The sequence below is a fragment of the Limanda limanda genome, chromosome 15 (genome assembly GCF_963576545.1).
Source record: "Limanda limanda chromosome 15, fLimLim1.1, whole genome shotgun sequence".
Lineage (NCBI taxonomy): Eukaryota > Metazoa > Chordata > Actinopteri > Pleuronectiformes > Pleuronectidae > Limanda > Limanda limanda.
In genome coordinates this window covers 15734327-15752489 of record NC_083650.1, presented here as the reverse complement: position 1 = coordinate 15752489, position 18163 = coordinate 15734327, and the positions used below count along the sequence as shown (strand labels likewise).

The window sequence follows — 18163 nt, the reverse complement described above, 5'->3', positions numbered from 1 at the left end:
TTTTGAGAAGGAAGGCTAACAAGCTCTCCGCTCCTCTGGAACAGGAAGCAGCAGCAAGAGAGAAACAGCCGGGGGTTAGGAGCATTTTTACACATCCTGCGTTAACATACAATGTTAAAGCAGAGGAACAAAGTTTTTAGAATGAGGAGAAAGAGAAACTTCATTACGTTAGAACAATATCTGTGAGTAACATTAGGCCATTCATCACGAGGCACGGTTATGCAAGATGAAATAAAACTGTAGGAATATATAAACAAACAACGGGGAGGGTAACTGAATTACAGAGCTTTTTCATAAGTTGGCAGAAGATGACTTCAGTGCATGCGATCAATCACACGGGCCTTAAGTGGCAAATTTCAAAGCCTCAATGAAATTACTTGGGAGCAGGAGCAGGGGGTTTTCTTTCAGGGCGAATATCACATTCTTTCCTTCAAAATATGCCCCGAGCCCAGCACACACACACCTTCAAACACACACACAGACACAGACACAGACAGACACACACAGACACACACACAGACAGCTGTGTTTCAGCTTCACCATCAATGGCCCTACTCTCCACGGCAAAGGATTTAATCATCAGACTGATACAGTTAGTTGTAGTTGTTCATATGAAGTCTGAAGGGAGTGTATACATTTTGAGCATGCCTCAATAACTGCATACATCCATTTCCCTACAGGCTGTTCTGTGGCTGGTGTCGTCGGGCTGATGTCTGGATCGTTGCCTGGCTGCCCAGCAGAGATGCTGATCTGGTGGAGGCTCAACAGGGCAGTCCACAGGGACGCGGCTTCAGAGGAACAATCAATAACCACAAGTGACATGTGCCAAGTGTATTATGTCCGCGGCTTCATTGAGCTTATTTATTTTGTGGCTGTCGGCTTCAATCAGAGCCAGTTAAGACACGCTGGGCGGGCTGATGGAGGGGGACACTTGTATTGGAACGGGTTTGGGACGCGTGCAATGGTAAGTTTGGGAGGAAACAGCTCAGCGGTGAGAGAAAGGTGATGGCGTCAATGAGTGTGACTGAAAAGTATGACATGTACCTTTGCATGAGGTAGTGTTGAACTTTATATCAACCCATGTGAACTGACACCAAACTCTTGTTTTTGTGGCATAAGAGCATATTTGGCGATGTTCTCACACACACATGCACACACTCACCCACACTCTGAAATGTTGGGAGGTCCCTCAGTGCTGCGGTCTTCATCATCACCCTCATCACCATCGCCAGCAGTCTTCGCCCCCAGCAGCAGTGTACAGCCAAGCTCGGACCGTGTCTGTCCACAGGCCTCCGAGCTGGGCCCCGGCTCAGGCTCTGGCCCTGAGCTGCTGGTCTGGGGGATGGTGTACACCTTGGACGAGTCAGCGGATATACAGTATCTGGCCCCACGGGCGAGGGGACTGCCAGAGTGGTGTGAGCCACTGATCGGACGGCAAAAAAAGCATAATGTAACTCAAAAATGACAAGGAAATGAATGCATTTAAAATGAGGTAACAAAACAAACAACTAAAATGGCGATTGAAAGTATATGAAAGCATTAACAATGAAAAATGAGAGAGTCTTCCAGCAGTGCAGTGACGTCTCATGTTGAGAACAATGATGATGTTTGAAGCTGATTGCTGCTGTTGGCTTGGACAGGGGTGACTTTACTTTCTCCACACACGCGTATTCCAGCTCGTTCACCTCTAACCTACTTTGGAATATGACTCACATCCAGTCTCTCATGTGACTGTTCCCGTTGAACTTTGTCCTTTCACTATTTAGTCAAATATCAACTGACAAACTGGATTAAAGGGTCAGTGCATTCAAATCCCAGACACATGTTTCCACTTCCTCCCAGTGGTTTCCATCAAATTCTTAACATTTAAGTCCCTAAAAAAAACTTTTTTTGTTATTGTTTCTAGTTATATTTATGAACGATATAACACGCTTTCTATTTGATGCCTCTGGACTAATTAACTCACACTGTGAATTGGCATTTTAAGGCAAATCTCCTTGCTAATACTAGTGAGGGTATTTCATTATTCATGTCCCCTGCACAGATTGAGTTTGTATCTGTTAGCTACAGGAGAGAGATTCAAATAATCTGTACAGCTTTACATTTTAGTTTTTTTTTTCATTTGCAAACAAACTTTCATCAAACACTTCTCATTCTGCTTAGATACCCTGAGACTTCACCGTTGGCTTTAGGTGGTGCCTTTATAAACTCATGTTTCCATATTCATGACCATCTGGGCCACACCCTCCAAAGTGTGCTCCTACTGCTTCACTGTTTGTTCAGATGACACTCGGGTGACAAAGTCCATCACATTAAAGGTGGGAAGCATCGGGGTGGTCAAGGTGATGGCATGTGCTCTTTCCTAAATTCTGAATGATATGCTGGAGTGGACAGCTCCGACACCTCCCGAGCAGCTCGGTGATCTGAACAGATTGCTCCCACATAATGCTGCACGGCATAAACAAAGACATACCCGTGCTATTTCCTAAAGACAGACTGTGAGTGGCTTCGGGGCCAACCCCACTCTGACACCCCTCCTCTCTCCCAGCTGGGCCCCAGTCTGGTGAGGAGGACTTGGACCACGGTGTGATGAACCCTACCCACGACCCCCATGTTGCTCCAGCCTGACAGCAGCCCCACCCAGCGGCTTCAGCACAGCTGGATGAGTCAGGCTGCGGGTCAGGAGTGAGGGAGCACGGAAAAGGGGAAAAGGTCAACTAATAGCCTGAAACCATCCTTTTGTGTGTGTGTGTATGTTTAACAGATCGGATAATGGGCTGAATAGTGTGGCGGAGGTGGTGTATATATGAATGTACATTCACATGTTTGAACACAGTGGATTGTGCTCTGAGCCATATACCATGAAAAGGGTGTTGGTTTTACTCAGTGGGAAACGCAATGACCCAACACACAGATGAATTAAGTCAATACAGAATGAAGTAATTGCCCATAGACAAGAAAAAGCATCAGAGTCGCTGCGGATAACGCACCAACCACATCAAGTCTTTGTGGGTGTCTTCACCGTTGATGCTTCCTGGCACAGAGAGAGCGCTTTCTAACATGTCAATCAAAAATCTCCCAGGGGTATTGAGTTTGACTGGATCTGGTGACTGCTGAGGCAAAAGCATATGACTCCATACCCTCTGACCATGTGTGCAAGCCTCTACAATCTCCTTTTATTATACATTTTTTTCTTTTAATTTGACACTAATACAAAGAGCAACAAAACATCAGATGTTTGACCCTAAAAGAATCTGAAATTACACATTTAACAGATAAAAGTTACGTCTGTGCTGTACCTTGAATGTGAAGAGATCTCGCTGAGGTCTCCGATGCTGCCCTCCGTTGCGTGACTTGACATAATAGCAGAAGCGTATCCCTGCGGTAAGTACATTTTCCCGTGATCCTCCTCTGACGCCCCGTCCTCGTGGTGCTCCGACACCCAGGGGTGTCCCTGCTCCCCCATCCTGCCCTGCAGCAACACCCGGGCCCCGGGGGCCACGCAGGGATTAGTGTCAATGCCACTGTCTGTGGACGCCCCTTTGATGTAGGTGAGGCCGAGCATCTCCGGGTCCATCAAGTCTCCGGAGCCAAAGTGCTTATCATCGCTGTTGCTGGAGGCGTTGCTTGACAGAGTGTTGCTACTGGAGTGGCTGGAGTTTTTATCGCCCGTCTGGTGCAAACACAGAGAGCGAGAAATGCAGTAAATCAGATGAGGCCAAACAGCAGCTGCAAATCATTTTTTCCGCGTGTTTTAACATGCCTGGCACACCAGAAGGGAGGGGTCTCCCCATCAGTCTACATGTTCATGTGTGTCTGACTGAAGTGACAGCCCCTGATACTGTCACTAGCTGAGATTAATAAGAAGAAATAGAAACACAATACGCTGAATGTCACATACTTGGCTTGTGACCTTTTTATTTCTAGTATTTCAGTGATTAATCCAAAGGATTTGGTCCCTAAACCATTTCAAAGGGGGTTTGTTATATTTTATCAACTACTTTCTGACCAGAAAACCAGATAATTATTCATCAACAAGCTCCACTCATCCGGCAAACTTTACTTCATCTGTTCCAAAATGTAGATCAGCAGCTTCGCAAATCAATTTGTTGACCCACAAAAAACCCATGTGGACGGGGTTAACAGCAATGTTTAATTACATCAACACTGACCTCAGGGTTGCGACCTGTCATGTTTTCTTCATTATGCAACGCTTAATGCTGCTGAATTATGGAAGCAACCGAAATCACAGCGTAGAAAATAAATGAATTATCATCCACTGGCCTGAGTTAATGCTTAAAGCATTGAAAGAAGTTTTAGTTGCATGTGTCTGCCTCCAGCATCAAGGAGAAAGAAAAGAGAGTGAGAGAGTACATGGGCCAAAAAAAAAGAAGATAAATGAGATAGCGGGGACAGAGAGAAAAGGGGAGAATGAGAGAATGAAGCACTTAATATATTCAACCTTCGAGGAAAATGTGTCCTAGAAAAGTGTGAGACAACCACAAATGGTGATGAGATGAGACGCCCGTTAGCAAGCTGATGAAGGCAAAGTGATAAGTGCAAAGAGCGGCGAGAGGGGACGACACAAGGCTGAACACCCCAATTGAAATGCTGATTGCTGCAAATCCCATAAACAAGGACAATCACCCTGATTCACACAGCGGTGTGGGGTAAACCAGGTCTGACAGTGCAGAGTGAAGCACTCATAACACTCCATTGCAAACACAGCACACACACTGTCAATGCTGCATTAAACTTTCAAACGCTGTGCCCTCCAGAACAAGTTGACAATGATTTCCAGTACATGCTATGTGGGCAGCGTCTGTCGTACTGAAATGAAAGTAGGTCAGTCGTTTACCCTGGACAGCTTGTTGGGAGAGTCCTTTCCTCCTTCTCTTTGCTTCAGAGGGTTCAGGATCTTGGTGGAGGGGATGTGCCATTTGGCCTCTGTGCACCAAGAAGAAAAGGGAAAAAAATATTTAAAACAAGCATTGGCTATTTTTAGACATTATATGCACTTGAATCAGGACTGGTTAACAACTGGATAATCTCCTGAAATGATCAAGAAGGGCTGTATTTGAGAACACTAATGTCAGAATGAGATGCTGCAGACATACTCTAGAGTTTCTCCTGTCAGCCCCATGTAAAAACACACGACAGTTGAAAAAGTGAAAAAAAACAATACAATACAAATATCTCAGGAGGAAAAAGAGATGCAACAGAAGTAGAAGACAACGAGATTCACACGTTTCCTGTGATACATGATCTCTGCAGCTGATTTCATATGTCATGTTTATAAGTGAGGTTAACTCTGGAGAAAGTCTAAATCCCACTGTCCAGACATTCGCCGCAGTTCATGCCTGAAGTTGCCTAAAGAAAACAGATTTACCTGCAGATCTGGTCCTCTCCAGAGTAGGCTCTCTCTCCCTGTGGATCTCCCCGTCTCCCCCCTGGATGTCCCCTGCACGCTCATGAAGAATAGGGGAAGGACACCTGCAGAAACAAAGATAGTTGTAAATTATTTTTCTTTCCTACACAACAGGGCGAGCTCTGTATTGTATTCAGAGAGTGGCTTCCGCACATTCACCACAGACACACAGCAATTAACTTGATCGCTTAAGGTCGAATCACTTGAGCCTATAATAAAATCAAAAAGCAGCCAGACAACGCTGACGAGTGAGTTCCTTTCATTCGAAAACTCCTGCTCTCGACAAAAGGCACATTTTTCAAAGTGGTTCTTAATTAAATCTTAAAGAGCTAATAAAGGTTACAGATGAACAGAGGCAACAGTGTCTCATGATGTCTTCAGTCTTTAACAAAGACTGTAGCTGGAGCTCAGTGGGCGAGTCAGCGTGTGAGTTGTTCTGCATGGCGGCAGCTCTGACGGTGCACGGTGATCCCAGAGAGTCGGGTGCACTTTTGAGGCCTCTGACAGGGAGGCAGCAGCATTGAGCTAAGCCTCTTGTCATGGTCAGTAACCGCTTACACACAGACAGTGGTCTCTGATGGATTCTGCTCATGTTTGAGTCTCAGACTGACAGATGTTACACCTGAGCAGTGCGCTGCCCTGCCAACCATCATATGAATGGAAGTGGGGGGAAAACAGCAGCATGTTGCAAAGAGAATCCATGTTGATAAATGCTGTAAACGGGACAATACATGACGACAAAAAGAAACTGTGGTGGCTAAAGTCATGTTGGCAGAAGCTTCTCGAGCTCTGTCTGCTTTCTCCAGAATTGACATTTCTGTGATATTTTTAACAAAAAATTATTTTCAGCGGCCAACTCCTAAATTACAAAGTAGTTTGCTTAAATGGCATTTTAGTCACAGTAGGAGACACTGGAGGACGAGATAAATCTTTGTAATCACTTGTTATTATACTTAAGTGCTCATCCTTTCAAAATCTCCTGAAAAGACAAAGAAAGATGTTCTCAAAGTAACTCAAATGAAAAATACTGCACCAGGCTTGGGTTAAAATTAAGACTTTAATCTAATGGCTAAAAAACTATATGGTGATTTGTGTTCATCGATGTTTGAGTTGACGTTCATGTTCTGCTCAGAGAAATCATGAACCCAAGGCTTTGGACTGACTGAAAGGCAACTTTACTAATACGTGTTAAATAAACTCATCATCCTCCATAATTTTCTCTATTTTAATGTCTGAGTGTGGCTTTAAACCACAGAAAAAATCCTTTTAATATTTTGTTGGAATATTTCCTGCAAAATAGTATAACAACTGGTCAAATGTGCCTCGATGATTTGTTCATTTCATGTGGAAAAATTGCCGTCATTTAGCAAAATTGCAAGTTCTCAGAAATAGCACCGGGGCTGATTGTAGCTGCATTCATCACGTCAGAAAACCCATAATCCTGCAAGGACTACTCATGAGGCTGTTTCAAATAAAAAGTATCACTGCTGGGGGGCCATACCCGTCGTATCCAGGCTGCTGGGACCAGGTGCCGCTGCCGCAGGGTCCTGGATCACTGGAGGAGGACTGGTTACTGGGAGAGCTGCGGTAGTGCTGGTCCCCCTTGTTGCATGAGGTGACCTGGGGATTTTCAATATCCTGCATTGTCCTGCAGAAACAGAAAAAAAAAATGCTTGGGTTAATCACACTGCCACATATGGTCAAAACTTGGGCTGTATATGAAACCATGTACCGTTTATTCTAGGGGGCGTCTAATTGCTCACAATTTCCCAGAGTCAAGAAGACATTATGAACTTGCTAGTTTTATTAAACCAACAGTCCAAAATTAGATATACGGCAATATAAAACAAATACAATCAGTGATTCCTCCCTTAAGATACGAAAGAAATGCAAATGTGGGTATTTTGATTGATGAATCGATTAATAAATCGGTTTAAATAAAAATATTTGCAGTGTCTTTAATAGGTAAAGTGGGTCGTCCAATAACTGAAGTCAGTAGTTTGATCCCCAGCTCCTCCGGTCTACATGTTGGCAGGACTATGGGCAAGAAACTGAGCCTTAAAATTGCCTCTGATGGTGTTGTATGTGAAAATCGTTTGTCTGAATGGGATCTATGAATGTGTGCGAACAGATTAATTAGGCATGAAGATTATAGCCCGACTAGAAAAGGTTTAAATGCCAACATTTCCATTCATTTTGGGGTAATTTAAATATTTACTATAATTATTATAACTTAACCGCTACATTACATTAACCATTACATTTTTAGTTTACTCATTTTTTTTTTTTAATTTAATTTTACATGATGCATATATTTTGATTCCAGTGGCTCTTCTCAAACAGACTTCAAAATCCTTCTTTTCCTTGCTGTCAGATTTTAATGTCTATATCATTGGGTGTCAGTTCTGAGAATAGTCACTTCCTGTAAGTGCCGTGGAAAATCTCTCACAAATGTGAGAACTGTCAGTGAGGGAGAAGGTGTCTTGTTCTCCAAAGACAAACAGAAGAAGAGATTAGTTATGGTAATAAGCCTCAGCGACTAATCCAGATGGTAGAGCCCTCAGTGTGTGTGTGTGTGTGCGTGTGTGTGTCTGTGCAAAGCAAAGGCAGAAGTAGCTTCTGTATGTAAGAGGATGATTGAGATTTCTGCTTTACATAAAGTTGACTCTCTTTCCGAGCTGTCGACTTGCACATGATCTGTTGAGACGTTTATCTCCATTGACTTTGACCATGATCTCAGCTCAACTCGTCCAATGTGTGTGTGTTTTCACTGTCCTTCAGTAAGTCCTGAACCGGCTCAATACGCTAAGACGAGAGGCTTCTTTGCGTCTTCACGTGGCCGGGGCGACGGTGTTGAGTGAAAAATAAACACTGGATTTGAGTTATGTCTGCTGCCAGGGGGCCAAACACCAAATACACCGAAGAGGGTTCGGATGACCAGATGGAAATATGGCTGAAATAACATAGACGGGATAGCTTTCACATTCTGTCTCTAGCTACACATTCTATACTGTTCATTTTTGCTTTGTCTTTTCCTTATATTTTAGGAATGTGCAGATAAATCTAAAAAAAATAATCAAACTTTATTATTCCAAAACCACATTATTAACATGCCCTCAAAGGCTGACAGATTCCTAAGGGGGGGGGCGCACCAGTAGCTCTCCTGGTTAAGTGCGTCACATGTATCAAGGTTGGTTCCTCACCACAGCCGCCTGGGTTTGAATCCAGGCCAGGCCCTTTTCTACATGTCAACCTTCTCTCTTTGCTTCCTTTCCTGTTGCTGTCAAAAAAAGGCAGCAATGCCAAAACAATTTCTTGAAATAAAAGGAGCTGACGAATCCTTCACATCAGCCCTTTCTGCTTTGTCATCAAGTTTCCTTTGTTTCTTCCATGAGAAACTCACCCGACTGTCAGAAACTCAATCGCAGCACACATCATCAAACACCTCGACCAGATCGCTACATTTCCGCCTTGGCTGGAGTGTTAGTCTTCTCTGCCGGGGCCGTGCAGGCACTTTAAATTTGAACCAGCAGCAGCTGCTTCTTATTCTCTGTCTCTTCCTCCTTTAGACATATAATGTTATGTTCTCTCTGCATTGAAATAACACTTGAGGCTGCAGAGATTAGCAGTGGGTCTCGGTTGGCTGCATGCTAGGTGTCATATTTAACTGTACCAAATCTGGATCTGCTCTATGAGGATGGGATGATTTTTTATTGAAGCAGTAAAAACTCATGTAACCCATAGACGAGTGGTTTGCCAATCATTTGTTTTTGTCAGACCCCCCCCCCAGAAGAACCACCTGTTACAGAAATGTGCATTTGTATTTAAGCTGGGTGTAATTTTACTCATAATTATCTAAAAGTGGATATAATTAAGACCATTTAAATGTACCCAATGTTTAGGTTGATTTGATCAAAATTATTATTGTACTACTTCCACTTTGAGGTAACATACAAACAAATACTTTTCTGTTTTAAAAAAGCGTTTCAAAAGTTAAAAAAAATCTTCCTCAACGCAAGTGTTTTCGTTCCACATCAGTAATAAACTCATTCCATACTAACTCTCGAGTACATCTATTTAATTTGACTACTAGTAGCTACCTGGAGCTGTTTCATCTGTTACTCCATTAATGTTAACTGTCTTTTGTTATCTAGTTTTCATGCCCTTTATTCCCAACACATACCTGTGTTCAAATGTTACAACTAAATCAATATATGGATTTGTATTCAAACTAAATTACCATTTCATTTCTTTAGTTGAGCCTCACCACAATCTTTGCATTTACTGTTTGTCACTACAAAAGATGATCTAATTTATTCTGCATGTCTTCACAGCATGAAAAAATGAAAAAGCATAAGCTAGACATACAAGCACATACACCACATTTTTCTCCCTCAATTAAGCTTCATGTTAATATATTTTTCTAGAATATGTGACTGTAAAATATTCTACTCCTCCCTCCCGGCCTCTTCAGTCTACAATCCCTCCAGCCCCCTCCTCTACTCCCTCTCCCTCTGGGGTGCTGCATATCGTGGTCCAGGAAGAGCGCTCTCTTTGTTTCTGTAGTAATTGGATGAGATGAGCTGAGCCGTGTCAGTGTCCCCATCACCTCCTCCTCAGCAGGGTGCAGGAAGAGGGAGGGAGCGAGGAGGGGGGCGAATAAGGAGAGAGAGATGGGAAAAAAAGGAAGGAAGGAGAATGGAGTGCTCCCACTGCCAGGAACTCTGATTAGGCAGAGAAGGCGGCCATTATCCCAGCATAGTCAGTACAGGCAACACCAGGGGGGGTCGGTGTGACACACTGGAGAGGTTATCAGGCCTGTAGGGGGTTTCATTAGAACGAACAAATCACTGCTTTACATGGCTGGATGGAGATGTCCAAAAGCCGAGGACAGAACAAAGTCGGAGTGTGGCCTTATCATCTAAAAGGGAGATGAAGGCCGTGAATTCATTTTACTAAAACGCTCCATTTAAACAGTATGTATGCAAATGAATGAGCAAAATAACAGACCCTCAAAGTGTTATTTTGAAGGGCTACTTAATTGTGAGAAAGGGCGGAGAGTTCAAAGATTTCATCTCAAAAGGATTGGACCTTTTAAACATTGTGATGTTCACGCACACGCTTTGCTCAGTCAAGCTTTTATGAAAACCCCTCGTATAGAGAGCACGACTTCCGAAAATGTCTTCAAAGCATAAATGTGCTCATTTGTTTAATTAAATTTGTTTGCATTGATTCTCCACTTGCATCTATTTAGAACAAATTATAAATCATGCGAGGGCGACAGACACCATCTTCTTTTCTTTTCTTATCTTATTGATGCCATCGGGATGTGAAGAGGATTTCAATAAATAAGATGAGAATAAGTGTTTCAGACACAAATCACCAACCCCACCTTTGAGAAAGATATTATACTCCTTGACTCAGTGCAGTATTGCTTTATTGTGTGTTAAGCAATATAAAGCAGTGGATACAATTTCTTGAATAATGTAAAATCATAGGATTTCATAGCCTAGCGATATCTTTTTCTGATGCAACCTTCCTGTAATCAGATTACTCTAAATGAAGCATTGATTTAACCAACTAAATCGAGGGAATTTTTTGTTTCTACATTCTGTCACTCACTAATTCATATGTACAACTCTGATCAGAAGAAAACCAGATGGAGGGACAGAAAATAATTTACCTGGACCCATCTGGCAGCTTCCTATCGAAGGAGGTGCTTCGTGGGATCCCTGCCTGGTGCTGCTGAAGGATCTGCTGGCACTGCAGGCGATCCGGGCCCTGCGTTGGCGAGCTTCGGGATAGCGCCGGACCGGCAGTCGGGGGCACGCGATGCCAGGTGGTGTTTCTCCTGAAGGGGGTCTTGTACTCGCAGGGTGTGCCCTCGCTGTCGACCTTGTACTCCACCATGGGTATGCGGTAGAGCTCGGAGCAGCCCCTGAGAGGGAGAGAGGGAGGATGGGTGAGGAAAGAAGGGTTAAAGGTCAGTGGTGAAGGAGGAAACTGTGATAGTAACATCTTACTTTAATGGTAAGTGTCTCTTACGATAACAGCATCTACAATCTCAGATCACCTCTTAAGACAATCTTAAGGGTGTCTATTTTTAAAGTACCCCGTGATTAGTACATTAATCCTGGATCAAAGCATTCAAATGTAATAGAATCCATCAGTTTACAATATCACATTATTCCACTATGAGAACTTCAGTCGTATTTATATATCTACAGTTAATTCATTATTAATCATGTAAGAAAAATCTTAAGAATAAGAAGAATTGAATAGCTCATTAATCGCCATTGTAACTGTTGCATAAATCCCCAGTAAAATATTAAAATTATTATAGGTAATATAGATATATCATTCTTTTACATTACATATTATTATGGATTCCTATATAATATTCATATTAAACTAAATGGACAATCAAATAACATTTTTCTGTTGCACACATAGCCAGCTACTGTACACAACCGTTGACCCTGATCTCCTCAGTAAAAATTGGTGAGGAGGGGTCCCTTCTGTTACCATGACTACACCACAACACACTAATGCTGTCAGAAATATTTAGCCCGAGGCTGACATATAGAGATAGTGTCACACACATGCCTGCACACAGATAACAACAGGCACACACATGAATGTGCTCACCGAGGGCTTACGAACACATCAGAGATACCTGGAAAACTGTGGAAAACACTTTGCCCTTTTTAATAGAACTGAAAATCTCAGCTTGCAGTTAAATGAGATGGGGGGGGTCTCCCATGAGTGGCTCCACACAGGAGGCTTTAGCCCCCTTCCATCTCCATCCCATTACTGCTAACAACACTGAAGATCTCTGGGATGGACACGGCCTGTGATGCCATTTCATGCAACATTAATCTTCGGGGCTGGGCAGAGGCTTGATGTGTATGTTTGGAATGACGGGGGGGGGGGGGTTACAGAATGGTGGGTCAGGTTTAAACAGCCTGGGCACTCTGCTAGCTCTCCAAAAGAATCTCAAGCATGACCCTAATGATAACACCACCCTCCCCCTCCAAAGTCGATTTTCCAGGATCCATTGGTTGTGGTGGTGGGGTACTGGAAAATGTGTATACTTTGCTGTGGTCCTAGGTGTACACACAGCGGAACATGAGGAGGGCGCACTGGCTGATTGCAACGGCTGCGGTGGAGGGGGCGAGTAATCCCTCTCAGAGACCCTTTCATCAAACTGGGCCATGGGTTGCTGGGGCAGTGGGTGTTATAAGATCTAACTATAAGATCATCTTTAGTCGTCACATGTCTCTCTTATCTGGTCAATGTCAACGCCGGGCCGGCCTCATCAAAGATGAACGGCTGTCAATGGCATGTTCTACGTCCGCTACATCTCACTCTTTACATAATTCATTGGCTGTATGTAGGTAGCATGCATCGCTGGCCTGATATGTGGGACAGCGAGCATAATGAGTGGCATTACAGCCACTTCCGTGAATAGAAGAGGAGTTTATCTTCCCCTTTTCCGCTGGTCAAAAAACTCACTCGCACCCTCTAACTTCTTGCTTTTTATATGTAATGGGAGAGGAGTCATTCCTCTTTTTAAGCAGGTTTACCCACGTTTACAAAAACAGCGTATATCCGCAAATTTTGGTGTAAAATAGATAACTATGTACTATGACCTCAGATATAAAAGATTTAACAGATAAAATAATTATCTTGTTATTCTAATTGTCTTCCGTGAGGGCTTTCAATATCTTTATGTTCATGTCAGAGGAAAAGGATGCTAACAGGAGTGTTAAATCCTTGAATATTGGTCAATTAGTTTAAACAAGACTGCTAACCTACTCATTAGCTTGATTAACTGTGAGAGAGTGTGTGTGTGTGTGCTTGTGTGTGTAGGTGGTCAAGCCAGGTTGCCACACATCATTAATCTCTGAAAAGGCTAAACCTTGCTAACAGCTTGTCAACAGGAAAGGTCTCAGCCGTTGCCTCTCGCTGTGCTTTTTGCATCAGAAGGCCTAAGAACTGACAAAATTAATTTCTCTTATGATCCTAATGTTTTCCTCCCAGTTACACAAGCTTAGCTGGAGGTGGAAACGCCTCGGTCCTTTTGACCTGGCGTATATGTGGAACGTGCTTATTGCTGGTAACATATATGGTGGTGACTGAGCCTCAGTGTATAAATCATGGAGAAAACAGCAGGAAGCCTGTGTTTGGTCAACACTTAAACCTGAGCTGGAGGCTGGTGGTGGATGAGATGCTGTTAGACCCAGTCAGCCAGCCATGAGGAGAGTCTGTTTCCTCTTGATTCCACCAAGAGCTGCTGTTGCACTCTTCAAACTCAGTGGGAGGCAATATAAATTATACTACACTGGCCTACATAAGTTTGTAGAGAAAAGAACAAAAAATACAGAATGAGCCACTGGGGGCAGTGTTCAATATTTTGGGGCTACTGCTGTATCTGGTATCCGGGCTGAGACTCGGACCTCTGTTAGTCGTACGTACACTGTTCAGAGTCTGATGAGTTTCTTTTATCATACAAGTCGATCGTTCCGCTACACATAACACAAACAGTGACACTTTATGAAGATGCTTTAGGTCCAGATGACATTTAGGTTAATCTCTGTCAATGTGGACTGTCTACCTGCAGGCCACCACAGCCTGCTCATTGTTTGGTCAAACTACGGAAACACAAGGTCTTCCAGCGCCAACAACTTTTCCTTTGCCTACAGATTCTGTATATTTACAAGCAGACTGGTTTATAGAGAAAAGTAACATGACTAAAAGAGAACCAGGAGTTCAGCTCAGTTAGTGGCCTGTTATAGGTGAACAATCAGCTCCTACACCCATTGTCTCTTAACGAATTACAATAGATCAGTGTGACGACAGGACCTTAGACCTCGGTCAGAGAGCTGTCACTCTAATGACATGGCCAGCGACTGAGGGACGGGCTAATCCATTCCCACAGTCAGAGTCCATGTCACAGTAAAGAGCCGCAGAGGTTGTGACCTCCGCCAGCCCTTTGCAGACTATTGTCAAGAGTTTCATGAAATAATGTGTGCTCAAATGTGCATAGGTTTGCAAAAAAAACAACTTTCCAGTGATTTCTTTGCAAACTGATCTAAAGGAAATAGGCTCCTGTGCATAATGTGATGGGATTAGGGTGAGCAATTTGTGATGCAGACTCTCTGAGTTTTGGTTTAGTGGCTCTCTCTTTCGCAGGGTGTTGGCATGGGAAGTGAGAAATCCAGCTTAACTTTGGTCCAGATGAGAATCCATGATGACAAGTCTGATGACACTTCAAAGCAAAGGTCACAAGTGGCCTTCTGAGTGTCGCAGGCAATACCCATTATCAGCAGGGGTCTGGTGCAAGTTGAACCCATTTAGATTCAAGTTACCCACCAATCTTACAAAGTACAATATGTTGTAATAAAAAGCATAAAAGTATGGTTCTCTAAAACACACATGCTTCTTGTTTGTGTTGATGTTTCTCTGTCTTGTAGTAATCATTCAGTTTAGTCCATATTGTACAGATCCCTTTGTTTACACTACCATCTCTGATGACCATATACCAAAACATACAATCAGTGCCATGTTCTGTGCATTGCATTCCTGTTTCAAAGAGCTAATCTTTTTCATCCTTTTCTCATTAGTTTGATCCAAGGCTAACATGCTGAACTTGTTTAAAGCCTCTCAGAGTGATGATGGAAAAGCCTCTGGTATTGCACTGGGCTAAAAACCACATCCTGCCTCCAGTGTAAATAAATTCAATACTAGGTAAAGCTAATATTAGAGCCATATAGTCTCTGGCTCTTGACGGAGAGAGCTGGGGAAAACAGTTTAGGATATAAACAGCTTCAGGAGGTTTGCCACAAAACAGGGATACACATTCATTCAGCAGAATCTTAGCAGCCGGATGAGCCCATCAGTCCTCAATGAATCGCAATCTTTATGGGATAAATAATTTTTGACGATGTATCAACAGTGAAGAGGAAACACTCTCCCTCCAGCCCCTGCATGTGCTTATGAAAACATTTTTGCTTGTCAAAGTAGCAGTGTGGAGCCAGGGTGCATTGTCTGGAGGTCATGAGACTCTTGTCCATTGTTGTTAGACTAACCTCCATCTCTCTGGCCACGGGGGACTGACTGGGGCCTTCTGGCCCCTGCAGAATTCCTTTCCTTTGAGATAATAGTGGAGAAACTGAAGCACTTATTGTTGACTGCAGCACTTTAGCAGCTCAAAGACGCAGGGGCGAAAAGAGTTGAGGGTCCTCGAGATTCTTCACCCAACCGCCCACCTCTTGGTTTATTGGAGCTATGGCTGAAAAATGTGCAGGGCCCTTGGAGCGTTTGGTTCCCATGGGTTGAAGATGAGAAATTGTGTCTCAGTATCAAATCTCCCAGTAGGGCTCAACGTCAGACACCAGTATGGTCCTCTACTATAATACCTACTAATCTGCCACATGCATCTGTTAGCAAACGCCATATATGGGTCAAGCTCAGTCCATCATGCATCGCACCGCCCATTATGGACAAACAGCAAAACAGAGCATAGTTTTGGGCACAGTGCTATGTAGAATGTTTATTTTTTTAACTGTTTTATTGGCAGTCTCAAGTTCCTTAACAGGCTTCAGTCGTGTCACTCAAACCAAGCCAGATGTCTTCCTCTGGCACAGAGACTATTTTGCCAAATACTGTCACCACATCTCCAGGGAGCAGGACACGTGTATCGCCACAGAACCAGTTTTGGAAGATGCTTGTTTTTGCTCTGCTTTCTCCTTCCCTGCACCGCGATTATGTTTGTATCATCATGTATCATCACAGATCGTGGTAAGAGGATTAGAAGTCGGTTCAGCCAGGGAGGCCTCTGTGTTGGATTCACAGACGAGGCATGTTAGTCCGCCATCTGGGAGAGCAAATATGTTACTCCTCTTGTTGCCAAACCAGAGCGCAAAGTTGAAACACAGTTAAACATGTGACGACTATTCAGTCTTTGACACATATACATATATAAACACTCAGCTGTTTAAGATTGTATCATCCAGAATATTTAGCAAGGATTACATTTACATTATTATACACAAATATGCATTCAACCTAATCTTATAGACACAGATTTCAGCTAATTTACCCACCAGTGAAATATCAAAATTCACAAATCGTGATTCATTAACTGTTGTCATCAAGAGGCTTTTCATATAAATGATAACCCAACAGAGAATGGGATTAAGTGAAGGTTTGGTCTCTGCACAGTGATGTCCGTGAGAAAGTGGGAACGGCATTTGCTGCTACACAAGTCTGTGGGCCAAGAGCTCAAGCAAAACAAAGCTGCTGAAAGTGTGAGTGAGAACAAGTGATGGATCCGATTTCACACACAAAACAAGCAGATGTGCTTTCAGAACAAGCATTTCACACAGAACTTCATCTCTTCCCACAAAAGATTATTTAAGATATTCCCTTGTTCTTTATTACAGGGCGATGGAAACACTCCCATCCTCGTTGATGAGTGGAAGATTGGGTGAGGTTACAAAGAAGCAATCCGCAAATTTGAGCTGTCAGACAATGGCAGCGAGATTTGAGCCATTAATCAAAATGCTCCTCTCATTATCATTAGGGAGAAACGCTGACTGTCCGTGCCTGCGTGACTCCATAGCCGCTGCTGGAGTTTTCTCCTCGCGACAAAGCAACATCAATACAAAGAGCGGCTCTTCTCCAGAGAAATCTGCCAGAACAACATCAGCCCTGCTGCAGCAAAAGACAGTATGTAAGCATTTCTTTATGCTAATCAGCTCAAATATGAGAGCAAATGTCAAACTAATTTACCCCAGCTGCATGGAGAAATGAGACAAACACCACTTCATACATTTTTGAGGAGCACCTGCTTCTGTCTCACAAACCGCAGCAGAACAGCCTCAACTCAATGACAATAGTAAGTCTGCAAGTGTGTTTAGACTACATCCATTGTACCATGCTTGAGTTAGAAAATAAGAAATCGAATCTGATACGCCAGCTGTCCAGAGGTTAACAGCAGATAAAATGGAAACATTTAGAAACACTGCTAGCCCCATTTTTTTTTTTTTAAACTATGGGGCAGCATTTTAGTTTGGACGGGCAGAAACAGAGATGTACGGAAACAATGTCGTAGACACTCGCAGCAGAGTCTTTTTGAACATGACATAACCTTCCCTGATTTGTCAGGCTCCGGTCACAGGACTGCCTTTCCCGAAGCAATCAGCTGTTGTGCAGTTCAATTCTGCAATTTTCAACAATATAATTGCTTACATGTGGAGGAGACAAGCTTACTATTCAAGAAATCTGTGTGCAGAGGCACAAGCATGGGCGGTGTACACACTCCTGTGGATAGAGATTTTATTTTGTTTTGAAAACACTGTTTTTTAAAAGTATTTAGTTAAAAATAAGAGATGATAGAGAGGATTTACCTTCGTGGGGTTCCGTCTTCATGAGGCTGGATAATGACCACTTTGACAGCGAGGGAGGTGCGCAGCAGGTCAATCATTTGCTCATGAGAGAGAGTAGCGACAGCCACCTTGCAGATCTCCACCAGTCGGCTGCCCTGCCTCAGGCCCGCCTTCCAGGCGAAGCCAAAGGGCTCCACGTCGGCCACGATGCCCTCGAAGTTTACGTGGAAACCAAGCTGGCCGAGGCTGTTCCGACGCAAAGTTATATCTGATGTTTCACAGCCTCTGGTAGTGATCTGGAAGAAAAAAATATATACATTTGTACCAAAAAGGGAGATTTTTC

General features: G+C 43.3%; 1 protein-coding gene across 1 annotated transcript in view; it reads right to left on the bottom strand.

Annotated features, from left to right (window-relative positions):
• The window catches only part of LOC133020595 (signal-induced proliferation-associated 1-like protein 2), a 52329-nt gene that overhangs the window by 13596 nt on the left and 20570 nt on the right, over positions 1-18163 (bottom strand). The window contains exons 8-14 of the mRNA XM_061087215.1: positions 17842-18116; positions 11112-11366; positions 6930-7076; positions 5390-5493; positions 4859-4947; positions 3300-3673; positions 1163-1423 (exon numbers count right to left, since the gene is read on the bottom strand). Coding sequence (XP_060943198.1) covers positions 1163-1423; positions 3300-3673; positions 4859-4947; positions 5390-5493; positions 6930-7076; positions 11112-11366; positions 17842-18116 — 1505 coding nt within the window. The remainder of the gene's footprint in view (positions 1-1162; positions 1424-3299; positions 3674-4858; positions 4948-5389; positions 5494-6929; positions 7077-11111; positions 11367-17841; positions 18117-18163) is intronic.